Source organism: Paralichthys olivaceus, chromosome 15 (genome assembly GCF_024713975.1).
Source record: "Paralichthys olivaceus isolate ysfri-2021 chromosome 15, ASM2471397v2, whole genome shotgun sequence".
NCBI lineage: Eukaryota > Metazoa > Chordata > Actinopteri > Pleuronectiformes > Paralichthyidae > Paralichthys > Paralichthys olivaceus.
Window position 1 is genome coordinate 13,036,279 of NC_091107.1, and position 15,392 is coordinate 13,051,670.

General features: G+C 41.4%; 1 protein-coding gene across 1 annotated transcript; it reads left to right on the forward strand.

Annotated features, from left to right (window-relative positions):
* Positions 1-10,400: 10,400 nt before the first annotated feature.
* gsx1 (GS homeobox 1) lies at positions 10,401-12,103 on the forward strand. The gene is made up of 2 exons (XM_020085565.2): positions 10,401-11,084; positions 11,185-12,103. The coding sequence occupies exons 1-2, from the start codon at positions 10,484-10,486 to the stop codon at positions 11,535-11,537; spliced, it is 954 nt and encodes a 317-aa protein (XP_019941124.2). The 5' UTR covers positions 10,401-10,483; the 3' UTR covers positions 11,538-12,103.
* Positions 12,104-15,392: the final 3,289 nt, after the last annotated feature.

Genomic DNA, 15,392 nt, shown 5'->3' on the forward strand with positions numbered 1-15,392 from the left:
CTTTCACCCTCCCTCTCCCTCCTCCTCCCTCCCCCTCTCTCTCACTGTCCGCCTCTCTCTGTCCCTCTCATCAATCGGAGTTGGAGAAATTGAGAGCTGGGGTTGTCAGATATCTGTGTCTGGGCAGAGTTAGTGGGGATTTTAGGGGTGGAGGGAGCAGGTGATGGCTTTCTGGAGAGCACTCATTTACACTCCTCCCTTTCTCTCGCTGAGCAGCGTGAAGAGGTGGGAGAGATGAGGGGCCGCCTCACCCTCACTCCTGTGAGCTGCACCTGCTGAGGGTGAGGGGATCAATTGTGAACTCTGACCTTGTACCTTCCACAATGCCCAATTATTACCCGTACCATGTCATATCATACATTAAGGGAGGACTCAAATAAATAAACTTTGTTTCAGATATTTCTAATCTGTTGCTTTATTATGACACTGTAGGAAAACTGCTGTAGTTTTTTATTTGGTTGTTTTACTCACATCTGCATCTGAGTGTGTGTTTTAGAACTTGTTCCTGTATCTACAAACCCATATGCATATATATGTATATCCATGTGTTACCTCATATACAGTATTAAAGTAGAATTGCACTCAGTAAAGCACATATCTCTACCAAGGCCCACCAGTCTTGAATTTAATCAAGCTCAACCAAATTGCACAGTAAAAGGTATCAGTTTCCTAAATATGCCTGATTTTTTGAGTGAAAATGTCAAAACATACCTTATCTTGCAAACATTCTGCACTCAAATTGAATTTCTTGGCCCATGTTTTATCCTTCCACCAAATTTCATGGGAATCCGTTTTACAGTTTTTGTGTAATCCTGCTGACAAACAAACTGGACCAGCTGCTGAATCAAATTTAAGAGAGCTACTGATCTTGTGATAATGTGCTGTTTGCATTCCTCATCACAATATAAACTGCTTCTGTTTTTACCCTGCTTCACTCCATATTAGTGTTTTTTTCCCCACCCTGTCTTCATTATAAAGTGTCCCAGACAGGAGGCCCCTTCACTTGTTGGTGTCATAGCATTTCACTGGCAGCTCATTTTGTAAGTGAACTGGCTACAAATGGGTATTATTCAAAGTCCTGAGGTCCATTTGGGGTTTTGTCAGGGAAGCAGTGTGAAAGTTGGTGTCAGCGAAGGCCTGGCCTCGACCAGCTGAAAGCCAGTGTGTTAGTTTCTATGGTAATGAAGAAATAGTAACTACCTCCCAGCAGCGTCCCGCCGCGTGTCGCCTCCTCAATAGAGCGCATCTGCAGAAAAGTGGGGAACCCCGTGAGATGGGCAGTGACCCGTCATCACAGCGACCCTCACATATATGGTCATACATAGACCCTGAATTGGCCTAAACCTCTTTTTTCACACCGCTTACGTCATAACTCTTGAGAGAAAGTTGAAGCCGAGCCATATATTCCCAGTTTTTTTTTTTTTAAAGCAGAGTGTGAGATGGAGTAAAAAAGCCATCGCAGAGGTCATCAGGATGAGGGGGGTGAGAAGTAACAAACAAAAGCTGACTCCAAATCACAATGGTTGCAATAGAAATTTGAGAAGAAAAGGGGATATTGGGTTATGAAAATCATACGGGGGGGTGGATTGGGTCTTACTCATGCAAATGTGACTAAATTTCTCATTCATTGCCGCAAGAGTGTTGATCTCACCCAGGAAACACATCCGTCTCGATCACTGAAGAGAACGTATGGGTTAACGTCCTGCAACATTTTAAAGTAAAATGTCTTTTTTTTTTCCCGATCATGTGGCTGCAAAGCAAAAAAAAAAGTTCAATGAGTTTAGTTTGAAAGCTGAGAAGTTTGTGTGACGGCCACACATTTGTATCCTAAAAAAAAAAGAAAACAATCCCGAAACAATGACGACTCCTGAAAAGAGGCTAATGTGAGATGAATGGAGAGGAAACGGGCCGAACCACAGGAGGTCATTAATGAGAAAACCATAGACTTTAAAGAATCACAGTGGTTTCAGTCTCTGCTTCCTTTAGGACTTTCACTCCTCAGGCTCATCCTTGTCCTGTTGTTTGGAGAGACACACCGAGAATGAAGTGATCATGAACTGCCGAGCTGAAAAAGAAGAGTAAGTAATGTTTACATGAGGAGTGTTTGGGAGTGTTTATCTCCCCCCTCCATCCTGCTCTAACTCTCTGACCTCCCTCCTCCCTAACCTTTACCCCCCGCTGTGGTTTCCCATGGGCCTCCAATTGATTCAATTAAGTGAACACACAAATGCCATATGCTTAAAGATGTTTTTTTTTCCTCAACTGAGCACGAAACAACGGGGCAGCTGCATTGAGGAAAGATACGTGTTACAGATACTTTTGCAAAAAGTTTGAAAACAGAAAATCGGTGCTCAGCGAGGAAATCGTTTTTTAAATGAGCCGTTGAAGAGAAGCCACTGGAAACATTGCAGCTTCGAAAAATGAAAAACACAGAGAGAAAAATAGTGAAAGAGTGAATGAGAGGAGGGAGAGAGCAGAGGACCAGGAAAGCAAAAGTGGTGAGAAGGAGGGAGGAGTAGCGAGTCGCCATCAGAAGTTGTTCCCTGCAGCATTTCTTCTTTGTTTTCTTTACAATAAACTCTCCTACATGTTGGGCCAACAGCATTTGGGCCCAAAGAAAATGAGGCAAACAGAACATCGCAAAGAAAAAAAAAAAAGACGCTTTGCATTCTTTGGCTTTTGTACTTGTGGGACCGCTCGTGAAAGAGCAACAGACACAAAATGGGGAACAAAGGGGGCAGTGTGGACGGAGGCAATATCACTGACATCCCCAGCACTTTGAACAACTTGTCAGCGCAGACACTGAAGCAACTGCATTCTGTCACATTTGTGTACAAACCCCTTGAAAGGGCTTGCTGACCTGCCCATATCCCTTTATTGGGGTTCAAATGGCAAGAGGCATTCATTGTGTTCGGGAGAGTTCATTAAATTCATTGGTTTGACCTGTTATTTCTCGGCCAAAAGTCTGCTGATTTGGAAAAATGTGAGTCAGCCGTACGAAATAGCCTAGTGACCTCCGCAGGGTAACAAACCCTTTTGAAGAGCATTTCAAAGCTTTTATATGAATAGGGTCAAAGGGGAAGTTTGAGACATATCTATGGCAGAACCAATGGATTCACATCAAAAGGGAATTTGAAATCATCCAAAGATATTTAGACCTCTAATGGCTCTGCAGAGTTTTCCTAACACTATTCTGAGCAAAACTCGATCCTTAATTATTTTTCCTTCACGAAGATGGAGTGAAGATGGCCGAAACTTTCACGTCGAATCGCCCTGCTTAGAAACTCATTCATTTGTAAATGTTTTGTACGTTAGAGTGAATGCTGTTGAGTGGTAAATGGTCTAAATTTGTCTGTTTCTGAAGTTTTAAAAGTTCGGAGAAAAGTGTACTTGACCATTTCAGTTCCCATAACAGCGTCACATTTAGATGTAAATAGGCTCATTAGAGAGGCCAGAGACCGTCAAGTTTGCATCTAATTCCCATTTATTCTTGTCAAACACGGGCCGGGGCCCACAGCGCACATTTCACAGCTGAAGTGTGAGAGTGAATCAGACAAATTCAGATTTTACTTTAACTTGTATCAGCACAAGTCTGTAAAATGCATCGCAGACAGCAAAGAGGGAATTGCTAAGATTACAAGACCAATGATTTTGGGGGTGAAGTGTAGTTAATATTAACAACCACTAATCAAGGAAAGAAGTGGTGATTTAGAAGTTAAAAAGGTGCGAAAGTAACTATGTGGATTGAGTCTCTTTTTTCTTTAAGAAGGAAATGATTGACTGTTACGGCGCTTTTCAAGTGCTCCTTGCAAATAACTATTTATATTTTTATATTTTTGCTTCATGCAAATGTGTTCAACGTTTGAAAACAGGTTAAATCATTTAAGAATTTAAAAAAAATGTATAGTCCCCATATGTTTTCAATGTGTAGACTTGGTTCAGCTTGGACTTTTCCTTTTTACCTCCACCAAGAGGTTATGTTTGGTGTATGTCTGCTTGTGAGTTTGTTTGTTTGTTGGCAGCATAGTAACTTGGTAGATGGATGCAGTATGAGTCAGGGAAGATTCCATTCAAATTTGGTGCAGATCCAGATGAGGGTTATCCAGGAATTCTTTTTTCACCTCTTTAACATTGTGAGATGGGGCTTTTTCAACGTTTCCCTTAATTTCTCAGAGAATAATTCATGGATCTTGATGATCTTGATCTGGAAAAAAAACTGGATTGTTTAGAGGACTGGTGAGTGGGTGCAATTTGGTACAGATCCAAATTAACATCCAGTTGTGTTAAGAATAACACAAAATGAATCTCAGTGTACTTCATCAACTCTTTCGTTAATCCAAGCACTTTGTTATCTGGACTTTTAAAAGTACTATATATGTAAAGGTATCAGGTTATTTCTACTATATGCTTGAGATTCAAGTCAATAAGTTTGAAAAAAAGACCTAAAGATTTCTGAAACTTTTGGCCAACTATCAGCAGCAAAGGCTCCAATGAGTAAATAACAACCAGCACCAAACAAGCCTGGCAGTTTACTTTTGCCATTATTGTGAAGCCAGTCTTCTCTCTCAGACCGTTGTCTTCTCACATTATTGAATACATCTCACATCATGGTTTCTTTCAACAGTATCTTGTTTTTCTCTGATTCTGTGGTTGCACTGGCGACTGACAGTTTACTGACAGTCTCAGGGAGGCTGTCAGTCGTAAAAGTGTCCGCGTGGCCATGCTGTGTAGAAACAGACATAGCTGCGAGGACGCACCTAGCAACAGCAATTGACCTGGACTCAACCACATCACAGAGGCTCTGCACAGAGACAGAGGCAGGAAATCATCAGGTTCAGCATCAGGGGAGGAATCAGGAGACTAAAATGCTTTTCTCATAAAAAAATTAAAAATGAAATGAAACAAACCTTTAATCAGGGTTCTCATTTATATATTAAATTCCAGCTGGTAATTTCTCCTAACTATAGGAATAGTGTAGGTTTAGGCCTGTGTGTGTGTGTGTGTGTGTGTGTGTGTGTGTGTGTGTGTGTGTGTGTGTGTGTGTGTGTGTGTATGTGTGTTCATTCTGTATGTTGTTGTCTTTGCTGTAGAGATGTTCTGTGCTACTTGTGAGTTTTATTCCATTTGCATGAAGACTAGTTTTTAGGTTTCTTAAAGGAGGATTTTCCAACACACGTATGATCCTTGCACACTGCTTTTATTATTTACTTTGTGTCATTGGCTCTGATTGACCTCCACGATGGAGGCTGCTCGGCCACTTTTAGGATCCACCTCGATGAAGTGCAGCTCAGGCTTGTATCAGCATGATGTACGATGAGCCATTTATCACATCCACACACCACAGACGTGCGTCTGTGTTGTTGCTTTTCATTCTTTTCGAGGTCGAAGTGTGCATGTTGAGTGTGTTTCACATGTAGTTTAACTTTCCCAGCTGAAATAATCCGACATATTAAATGTACAGAAGCATGAGTATATATTGAAAATATAAGACAAAAAAACAAATACTCCATCACTCTAAACTAAATATGTTTTTTTCATTTGGGAAACTCAAACTTATATTCTATCTAGATATTCTATTAGCATCCCCTCCGTTTGAGTAAATCAAACTAGATCAAAACTTATGTTTGACTTTTGAGCTACTGTCAAAGGGGACAACTGTAAAATACCACAGTGGTCAATGGGCACTCAAACATGTCATTATCTTTTTCTTTATCTTATCTCACTTATTATTGAGGGTAAGTATGTTTTTTTCCCTTGGTTATTTTGCATGATACACCTGACTTTATACTGTTCTCACTCGTCGTTCTTGCTTCCCATGTGCTGTGTGCTTTTCTTTGTGTCTGTGCATGTACGTCTGTGTTTTTATACACAAGCCTATTTGTTATTTATATGACTTTTACCATCAACCTGCCAGGGACTGCAGATGAAAACATGCCTGTGTGGCTAAATCTGGCACGTTTACATGCTGAGCTCATTTATGCATGTTAATTAATGTGCATTGTCCTTTTTTTCAAATAACTAAACATACACACACAGACACAAACACCTGAGGCAGCAGCTCGGCCTTATTCCTACACATGTAGATACAAGCTGGTTATAGGATGATAATGTCACTAACATATAATGATGATGTTAGTGCTCAGGTCACTGATGATCAGCAGGTGTGTTATAGGGGGACTTTGCTGAATATTATGAATTTGCCTGTTGCAGGATGGCAGAGATTCAGAGAACACATACATACACAAACAAAAAGAGGACAAGTCTCACTGTTTCCTGTTCACACCTTCCCAGTTCCTTTCTTTACTTTGAATGTGGAGAAACCAAAAATCAGTGCCTCTCTTGTGTGGTCTGAAAAAAAAAGAAAAGAATAAAAGTTATCCATGTTATTGCAGCATTATAAACCATAATGACTTTGTCCACCACAGATTCAATAACCACCTACACATCTATTTCCACCACTTTCACCAGCTGACGTCAACATTGCATTTTTTTTATTTTTGCCAGTCTCAGCTTAATCATCACTGTTCCTGGAATAGACTGAAATGAACAAAGTGAGTTAAAAAAAAAAAGCACAGTAGAAAAATATTAGTTGTCCTTTGCTCTTGTGATGAGTGCAAAGTTACTGTCGCCTCGATTATTATTTGAAGGTGGCAACTATAAATACATTTCTCTGCTGGAATTTGTGAGAATTTGTTTGTTTTATCGAAACACCTCATTATTCTCTGATTGTCAGTGAGAGATTTTCTCCTGTTCACTCAGAAATTAATTGTCAAGAAACTAATTGTGTTTGAGTGAATCATGCATGTAACAAAAATTACACTGTTTCTACCCTTAAACTTTTTTGAATTCAGTTCTGATCCTGGTTTCCTCTGAATGAAACTCGTCGGAGTAAATTAATCTCAGGAACAGTGAATCAAATTTACAGCAGCGCAAATATGGTCGAAGTTTTTCCTCACCTACTTTTGACTTGTTGAAGTTGTTGTTTAAGTTTTGTACTTTTAAACAAAGTTTGTTTAGGTTAAATATCAGAATAAACTCAATTCCTAAATCGACCCATCAAGTGTCACAATTCAACACGGTAGAAGGGAAACATGACAGAACATTTTCACTTATTTTTTAGCGAGACCACATTTTCAAACATGTATAAGTAATATTTTATCATTTTGAACAGTGCCTGCTATTAGAGAAGTTTTGCTGATTATTTAGGGATGAAGTGATATTTGTGATGAGTAATCAATTCAAGATGATAATTATGTAAAAGTAAATTAAAGAAATCCAACATGAGACACTTCCCTGTGTGGTAAGGGAGGCTGGGTTCCTTTTCTTGTGACCTCAGGTAAAATAAAAATGCTATTTGATCTGCTTTAATTGTGAGGCCTTGTTGAGTTAAGCGCTACTTTTACATAATTATCATCTTGAAACGATCACTTTCACTAAATATCTCTTCATCCCAAACTAATCAGCAAAACGCCTCCAATTTCTAGATGTTATCAGTCACTGATGAGCCTCATAACACTTTAGATATCAGTGCTTTAAATCATTAAAATGCAACATCAAGTTCACATTCACCTGTGGAGCCTTATATCTGTCATGTTCTGGCGCCTCAACCGACTGCATCTCTTTGTCAGCTTCCCTCTCTCTTAAGGATTCATTAGTCCCTATAGACTCCAGCAGCCTAAACATATTGCACCATTCAGCCGGTACTTATGTGTCATCTGTTATCTATTGGACTGGTGTTTCTGGTGAGCATATGAATGATAATCAGGCCTTTGTGTGTCCATAGAGGTGCAGCAGGATCTGCGGTCTGTGATGTTGCCTCAGGGGGAGATTAGGAGGGGCAGCCGGCCCTCTGTGTCACGTCGACAGTCACAGCGCCCATCCACGGCTGGGCCAAACCCCACTGGGACCTTAAATCCTGTTACACTGTCAGCTAAAACCATCATTTGTATTAGAGATGTGTGGGTGTTTAAGTGTGTGTACATATTAAGTGAGGGGGGATAGTGTCTTAAACTATGAATTATTCATACCAAAAAGAAAAGGAGATATTGACTACATCTCCATAAACAGTCTGCTCTCTTTATGTCATCAGGCACGAGATCTTTGGGTATAATTGCATAAAAGCCCCTGAAAATGTGCTTCTGCAGCAGCACAGCAGGCACTGGTCAGTGTTATCATCGGGGATGAATTTGAGTGATGGCAATTGTTCCAACTTAATATCTTATAAATAATTTACTATTTCAGGGGCACTGCTTTCCCCCATCAAACATTAACGCTAAGAAGCTTTGCCAACTCACAGCTGTATGTTAGTTACTGAACACATGAAGCTGAGCTGAGTTACAGGCTCATTGGTTTGTGAGGGGGACACACACACATAATATGGATGTGATGATTCATGAACCTATAAGTGGCTGTAGATGTTTATCTTTGTAGGAGATGGTGGAGGGAAATGTAATAGAGTTGTTATAATGTGAGTGGACTATTTCCCTTGATTATTTATCTCAGTAACAAGTGATTATGGCGAATGGGATTCTTTGCACTTCTGGCCCGCGCCTCCAGAGGGAGGTCAAAACTATTTGTCAGTCTCCAGTTGGGATTGCAAATTAGGATGAGCCTCCCCTGCGTGACGACCCATGAAACCTCTATTCCTATCCACGGGGTGACTGCTGTACATAATTTGAAAATTAGGGCCTTTGATAACATCTTTATGTGGAGCGATACATCAAGCTGCTGCCGCCGCATACAGGCAACCTGCGGCTGCGAAGAGAGATGGAGCACGGTGCGTAATTCTTTTTTAACCTGCAGCGGAGGAAAAGGAACACATACTCATTATGCCTATTTTATTGTGGGCTTCAGAGGATACACCGGCAAACCCCTCATGAGAATAACACATATTGTGACGCATAATAATAACATTTCACCTAATTAGGAATGTGAATAAAAGCAATAGATTCGTGTTTATGTTTCATGAATTTGACGCATTATAAATGGAAATGGCAAATATTACAGGTTTTTACCCGAATAACTAGATGTCGTTAAATCTCGTTGAAGGGGTTTAACTGCGGCTAATTTGTGTCTTTACTTTAATGGCTGGGTCCTATAATTACAGCTCTGGCCTTTATGGGAGATTAGTGGTGTGAAGCTGCATCAGCACATTACAGGCCCGTTATTTATGAGGAATGAACAGAGCGTCACTGCGGCGGGATGTGGAGCTGAAGAGATAATCTGCAGGAGGTGACAATTTATGGGGAGTAATGTAGATGACATGTAAACAGTGGAAATTGCTGCAATGTGTTGTGATCAAATATGACTAAAAAAAGAATACATCATATGCAATAACTCGAAATAAGTGAATTCATTGGCTACACACCACCACCACTGCCAGGGATGCTGGTCCAGCTTGGTCTATTTATGTCGTGTTTATCGTGATCATTACCATCTTTACAACGTTTTCATACGTTTGTGCTTTTGGAACGGTCAGAAAAAAAAAAGAAAAACTCACAGGAAGAGAACTCGCACTCCGCTATTTACTCACACATTACGGCTCCGTCGCTTTGAAGGTCTTGTTCAAAAAGCCTTAAAGTGAAAGAAAATGTTTTCCTATTACTTAATTCAATCGGAGCGCGAGGCGGGGGCTTGACGCGCCGCGCACTGGGCTCCTCTATGACAGAGTCGCCTTTGTTGCGTCTATCCGCCGCTGTCACACACTTTAATTCGACTCTCTTTCTCCCTCATTGAAAACCCTCCACAATGACATTCAATAAGGGCCGCAGAGTGAAAACCTGGTTATTTTTACATATTCTTTCCCCCCTCGGACTCGGCAGGGGCCCGAGCAAAGGAATTAATCACTGCTCTTTAACAGCGCTGCCTCCGGGCGATGACTTGTCCCTGGTTTTGTGCGCAAAAATGACACGTTAACCTCAAAATGGATGTGCGTAAACTTTACATTCAGCTGTTGCATTTGTGTTTGCACCGGACACGGTCGTTAAAAGTGGCCACAAACCAATAGGTGTGCATATTATGCACGAATAACTGACCACAGTTATACAGCGTAGACATAAAAGGGTTGTTAACGTAAGTTTAATTAGGAAAAAATCTGCCAAAAACAGAGCATAGAAATTAAAAAGCAATTAACGATTCTCTAATTCAAAATGTATTAAATGTACATACACACTTCTGCATCTTTCTGAAAGTTTCCATGCGCATCTCTCCCCCTTCCCTCGCCTATACACTATTAAAAGTTGTCTTTTACGCGCATGTTGCTCCTTGTCTAAAACAAAAGTTGAATAGATGAAACCGTCTCTGTGAGAGAAACGTTTTCTGGCGCAAAATTCAGCTGTGCTCTATATGATAAAATGAGAGTGATGATAAAAGGGAGAATAGGGCAGTGCCGCCTCTTGCGGCGTGGGTGGGGCTGACAAGAATAGACTACATTATGCAGTTCATTTAGTTAACAAGTGAAATAATAGGGAAGCGTGCAGTGGGAATGCCGAGAGAAAGGCACAAAACCCTATTGAGAGCTCTCGGCCGCTTGCAGCGTAACCGTCACATGGCCGAACCGAGTCCGAGGCGGCTATTTAAGGAGCAGCGGTGCGCCTTCAGCACCACTTCGCTGTCCACCGTCCCGAGGAGAGCACGCTCCACACGCAGCGAACACGGCGCGCAGGCTTCAACTCTTCACCCGCACCGAGCAACAAAGTTTGCAACCATGCCGAGGTCTTTTCTTGTGGATTCCTTGATTTTAAGGGAGGCCAACGACAAGGGGAGCGAGAACAACCCGCCTTTATTCCCGTACGCTTTGCACTCGCCGCACCACCCGCACGGGCTCCCGGGCTCCTGCCACTCCAGGAAAGCCGGGTTGCTGTGCTTCTGTCCGCTGTGCATGGCCGCGTCCCAGCTCCACCCGTCTCCACCGACACTGCCGCTCCTCAAAGCATCCTTTCCTCCCTTCAGCTCGCAGTACTGCCACTCAGCTCTCTCCAGGCAACACGCCTCATCCAACAGCGTCAACCTCAGCCACGCACCGGGGATATACCAAGCTGCCTACTCGGTGCCAGACCCACGCCAGTTCCACTGCATCTCCATCGGTGAGTTGAAAATCTTTTACCATTTTAACAAGTAGATAAAACTATATTCCACATGTTTTCATCAAACCACAGTGACTGACAATGTCTCCTATTTCCACAGAAAACAGCAACAGCAAACTTCAGAGCAGTAAGCGCATGCGCACCGCCTTCACGAGCACGCAACTTTTGGAACTGGAGCGCGAGTTCACCTCCAACATGTACCTCTCCAGACTGAGGCGCATTGAAATCGCCACGTACCTGAACTTGTCCGAGAAACAGGTGAAAATCTGGTTCCAGAACCGCAGAGTGAAGCACAAAAAGGAGGGAAAGAGCAGCGGCCAAAGGACTGGATCACATAACTGCAAGTGTTCGTCCCTGTCAACGGCGAGATGCTCGGAGGAAGAGGAGGATGACATTCCCATATCCCCGTCCTCGTCCGAAAAGGAGGATGCAGACCTGTCCGTCTCCCCCTGAACTCCCCCCTGAACTCCACTCTGAAAGATTTTGGTCCTCCTGATTTTAAATGCAGCCAAAAACAGACTGTTCCGCTTGTGTTCAGACTCTTGTACATAGACAGAGAATATTTAATCAGGGGACTACCCTGAATTATTGTATAGCTGTATACATGTTGTACGTTTTGTATGTAGTTTTTTTCTGAAAACGGTCAATTTGTTGTTGCCAATCCGATGAAAGGGATATTTGTAAAGACAAACCCAAATGAACAACAGAAAGAAACAATAGGAACATTGTTCATTAGTATTTTGGGGAAGACAGTATTTTGTATACATGGTGAATACTGGTCAGATTCAATCTATGTGGATGGAACTGTGACTTCAAACGTGGAAAGCTGGATACAAATTCCCTCACTGTCACATTGAAATTATATCCTCAGTGTAATTGAAAAATATTTATTTATTTAAAAATGTTGATACTTAAATAAAAATATTTCTGAGCGGAAGACAAACTTGTTGTGTGAGTTAAATATGTTTGGTCTTTGCGCGCAACGAGTGCGCACAATGACGCACGTCAACTCGGGGCGATGACAGCATCTCGAAAATTAAATCAAAATAAAAAGGTAGTGTGACGACCAAGTCATAACATTTCAAGCATTGTGATAGTGTTTGGTCAAAATGGTAAAATGGAATAAATCACCACACATTGTAACTGGCTGCGGTCTCTGTGCCAACATGTGTGGATGTGCAGTGCATTATTTCAGACTGATGATTCAGTTCAGTGTGGTATCTAAAAATATATATTTTCATATTTTCTAGCATGAAATTAAAGCTGATGAGCATTAGTGGTGATTGCTGTTCACACTATGAGAAAAAGACCCGAGGACGTTATTGATGAGTTTCACAGTTTTTACGCATGGAGCCAAAAGGTATTGGGAAGAAGAAATATAATATTTCTCAGATTCCCAGGCAGCGCTGCCCAATAGAGGCAAACAAAATGTGCTTGTGTGTCTGAGAGGGCACATTAGGTCATATATAAGCTGGAGGAGTAAATCAAATGCTCAATAATCTTCATCACTCAGAGGTGATAAAGACATTGTTGTGAGGGTCCTCTTATGCGCTTCCCCTGGGGGACCCTCAGTTCACATATCACTGCCTGGCCCTTTGGAGCTCTTTTCAGGCTGAATCCCAGCTGAAATGATCCGTCTCGTGTGACTGAGCTAATAATCACCGTGGGTGTGCAATGGTGCATCAGGAGTGTGCATATCTTAAGATATCGATCTAACATGAAAATAAATGAGGCAAAGACACAGTTTGGTGTCCATGACCCGTATTGTTCACGTTGTTAACGCACCAGTGTGATCAAGTTTATTGTCGGTTTTATGAGCTCCAGGTGGGTTATAGACTCACAATGAGCTTCTACAGTTCAGATTTTACGATTACAAATTGAATTAGTCATTAAGATTCAGTTAGAATTTTAATTTTAAATATTTTAAGACACAAAATTCGGAAGTAGTCCAAGTCATATAAGACGCAGCATTTTCAAACATAGATTTAAACTTTTGAGCGAGATAAGTATGGGCTCCTCAGGTTAAAATGGTCTAAAATGAATATAGTTTATTATATTTTTACTGTTATTTAAATAAATATGTCGTGTGAACACTAAAACATCTCTAGATATACCGAACCAGTAGTTTGGCGTTATGGTTCCACTTTTGTTCGCCTGTTTTACGCACCGCTACAGCTGCTCTCTGACAGAAGCTTTGGTTCTCAAAATTATATTTATTATGTTGAATAGGGTTTAAATGATATTTACCTTCTTGGAAATGTATCTCTGGACTTTTTTAAAGGGTGTAAAACTGTTCTTAAATGGCGCACAGCACATTATCTGCATCAGTGTGCCTTTTCTGGACGCGAAGTTTCACTTGTAAACTTTCATTTAATTGTTCACTTAACTATTTTAACAAAACTCTAATATTTGCATTTGTTAAGATATGGGATTAGACTATTTTGTTAATTGCACCATAGAGCCCCATTTTGCTCACAACGTCCTCTCCAAAGCGCCCTTTATCCATTCAATAGCCTGGGGGTATGCGCCCTGGGGGAGCTTATACGCTCGGTGCTCCAAATGCTCAATTTATTTATTCTTAATTTTGTGCCGATCAATTCATTGAAGCAAAAAGGACTACGGTGTCTTTTTAAAAAGAAGAAAGGGGAATTGTGGACGTAACCTTGACGGAGCTGAGGAGAGGGCTCCCCTGACGCTGGAGAGCCGCTTGAGTCAACAGGCGCCCATCTAGCAGACTCGCCCTTGTCTTTATTCAGCCTAATTTTTTATTTACGGCTTTTCTTTGACATGTCTCTTATCTATCAGATTAAAAGAACAGCTTGTAACAAATCAGTCTGCACGATTTACAACAGCATTAAAAGGGGACAAAGGGAGCAGGCAGTCAGTACCTGAGAGTCTGGTAGACGGCGCGGCGCTGCAGCTGATTCGATGGTTTGAAAATACGCACGAAACAAAATACTTGAATCCTGAAAAAGAGCCTTTGTACGTTTCTTTAGAAATCAAGCAATTCTGCATGACAAAGGACAATTAATAAGCCGTCTTTTCACGACCAGCAGCTGGTTTCCCCGTCAAGGAAAGTTGGAAAAAATTCAGACTGAATGCGCGCAAAAGCCCTTTGCGCGCAGACAGCAACCCAAGGTGACCCATTTGGCACAGTTAAAATAACCAAGCCGAGGTAAAAGCGAGGGAACTGTCAAAAACATTTAAGCTGAAATATCTTGAAATTGCAAATCCCTTTATGTGGAGGGACGCTGCCGATGTGGGTTAGTCGTACAAAGGAGGTGGTTAAGTTGGAGAGGCTTTGGAAACGGACACGTGGCTTCTCAATGAGAGCTCCTTTAGGACCCGCGTGGCTTGCTGTGGCACTGCACATTGAGCTACTTTACACTTCTCCCGCTGAATAAATGTGTGTAGTAAACCAAATGTGTTAACCTACCAAGTTTAACAAAACACTTTGTAAACTTTTAAACACTATAGCACATTAATAACGTGTTTGTTTTTCTTGTTTTCAAAGGACAAGTCCCTGCTGCTCCATGCCTCCAGCTTCGCCTGTGCACATAGAGAACTGAGTTATGTTTGGAAAATAACGGACTTTTTTAAAACGAGGACATATTTCAAACACGATTTAATAGTTTGATGCACGTTTAACTTTACATTATGTGACTTTATGATGTGTTATGACGTTTTTAATTATACGTGCAGCTGTTTTTTAATGGAGGAAAATTGTTTATCGATATATTCTGAATACGCAGAAGTAAACATAGAAATCTGAGCAGGTTTTTGTGATATGGAAATGAATAAGTTGTAATTGTGCTTCAACATCAAGAAGGTGACTGAATATTTATAGTAAATCTTTATATCAGGTGGTTTCTTCTACATTTTGGCACAGCTTTATCTTTACATCTTGATAGAGTGGAAACAGTTTGAGTCGCTCTCTGTGTTTGTTTTCATGACTGTGGGGAAAGTGGGGAGAATGGAACAGCAACATGTATCATTACGGAGCTGTTAGCGCAGACAAAGTGTGTCCAGCCTGCTCGAGTGGCAGCGAAGAAAACCGCTCGTCAGCGCCTTGAACTGCGCCCGTTTTCTCCTGCTGCAACATTTGAACCCATTCAGCTGCATATAATCTGTTTAACAGCTAATCAGTAATGTAAGATGAAGGACTGGCACACAGCTCCACTTATTTTGCCCCAGTCCCCCTCCTCTAATTGAATATTCAACGCGCGCACCGTGCCCTGCTTGCCTTTTTCAGTGCGCTATAGAGAATACGCCTTTTTAATTCTGGCCCATACACAAGCAATGTCAAAG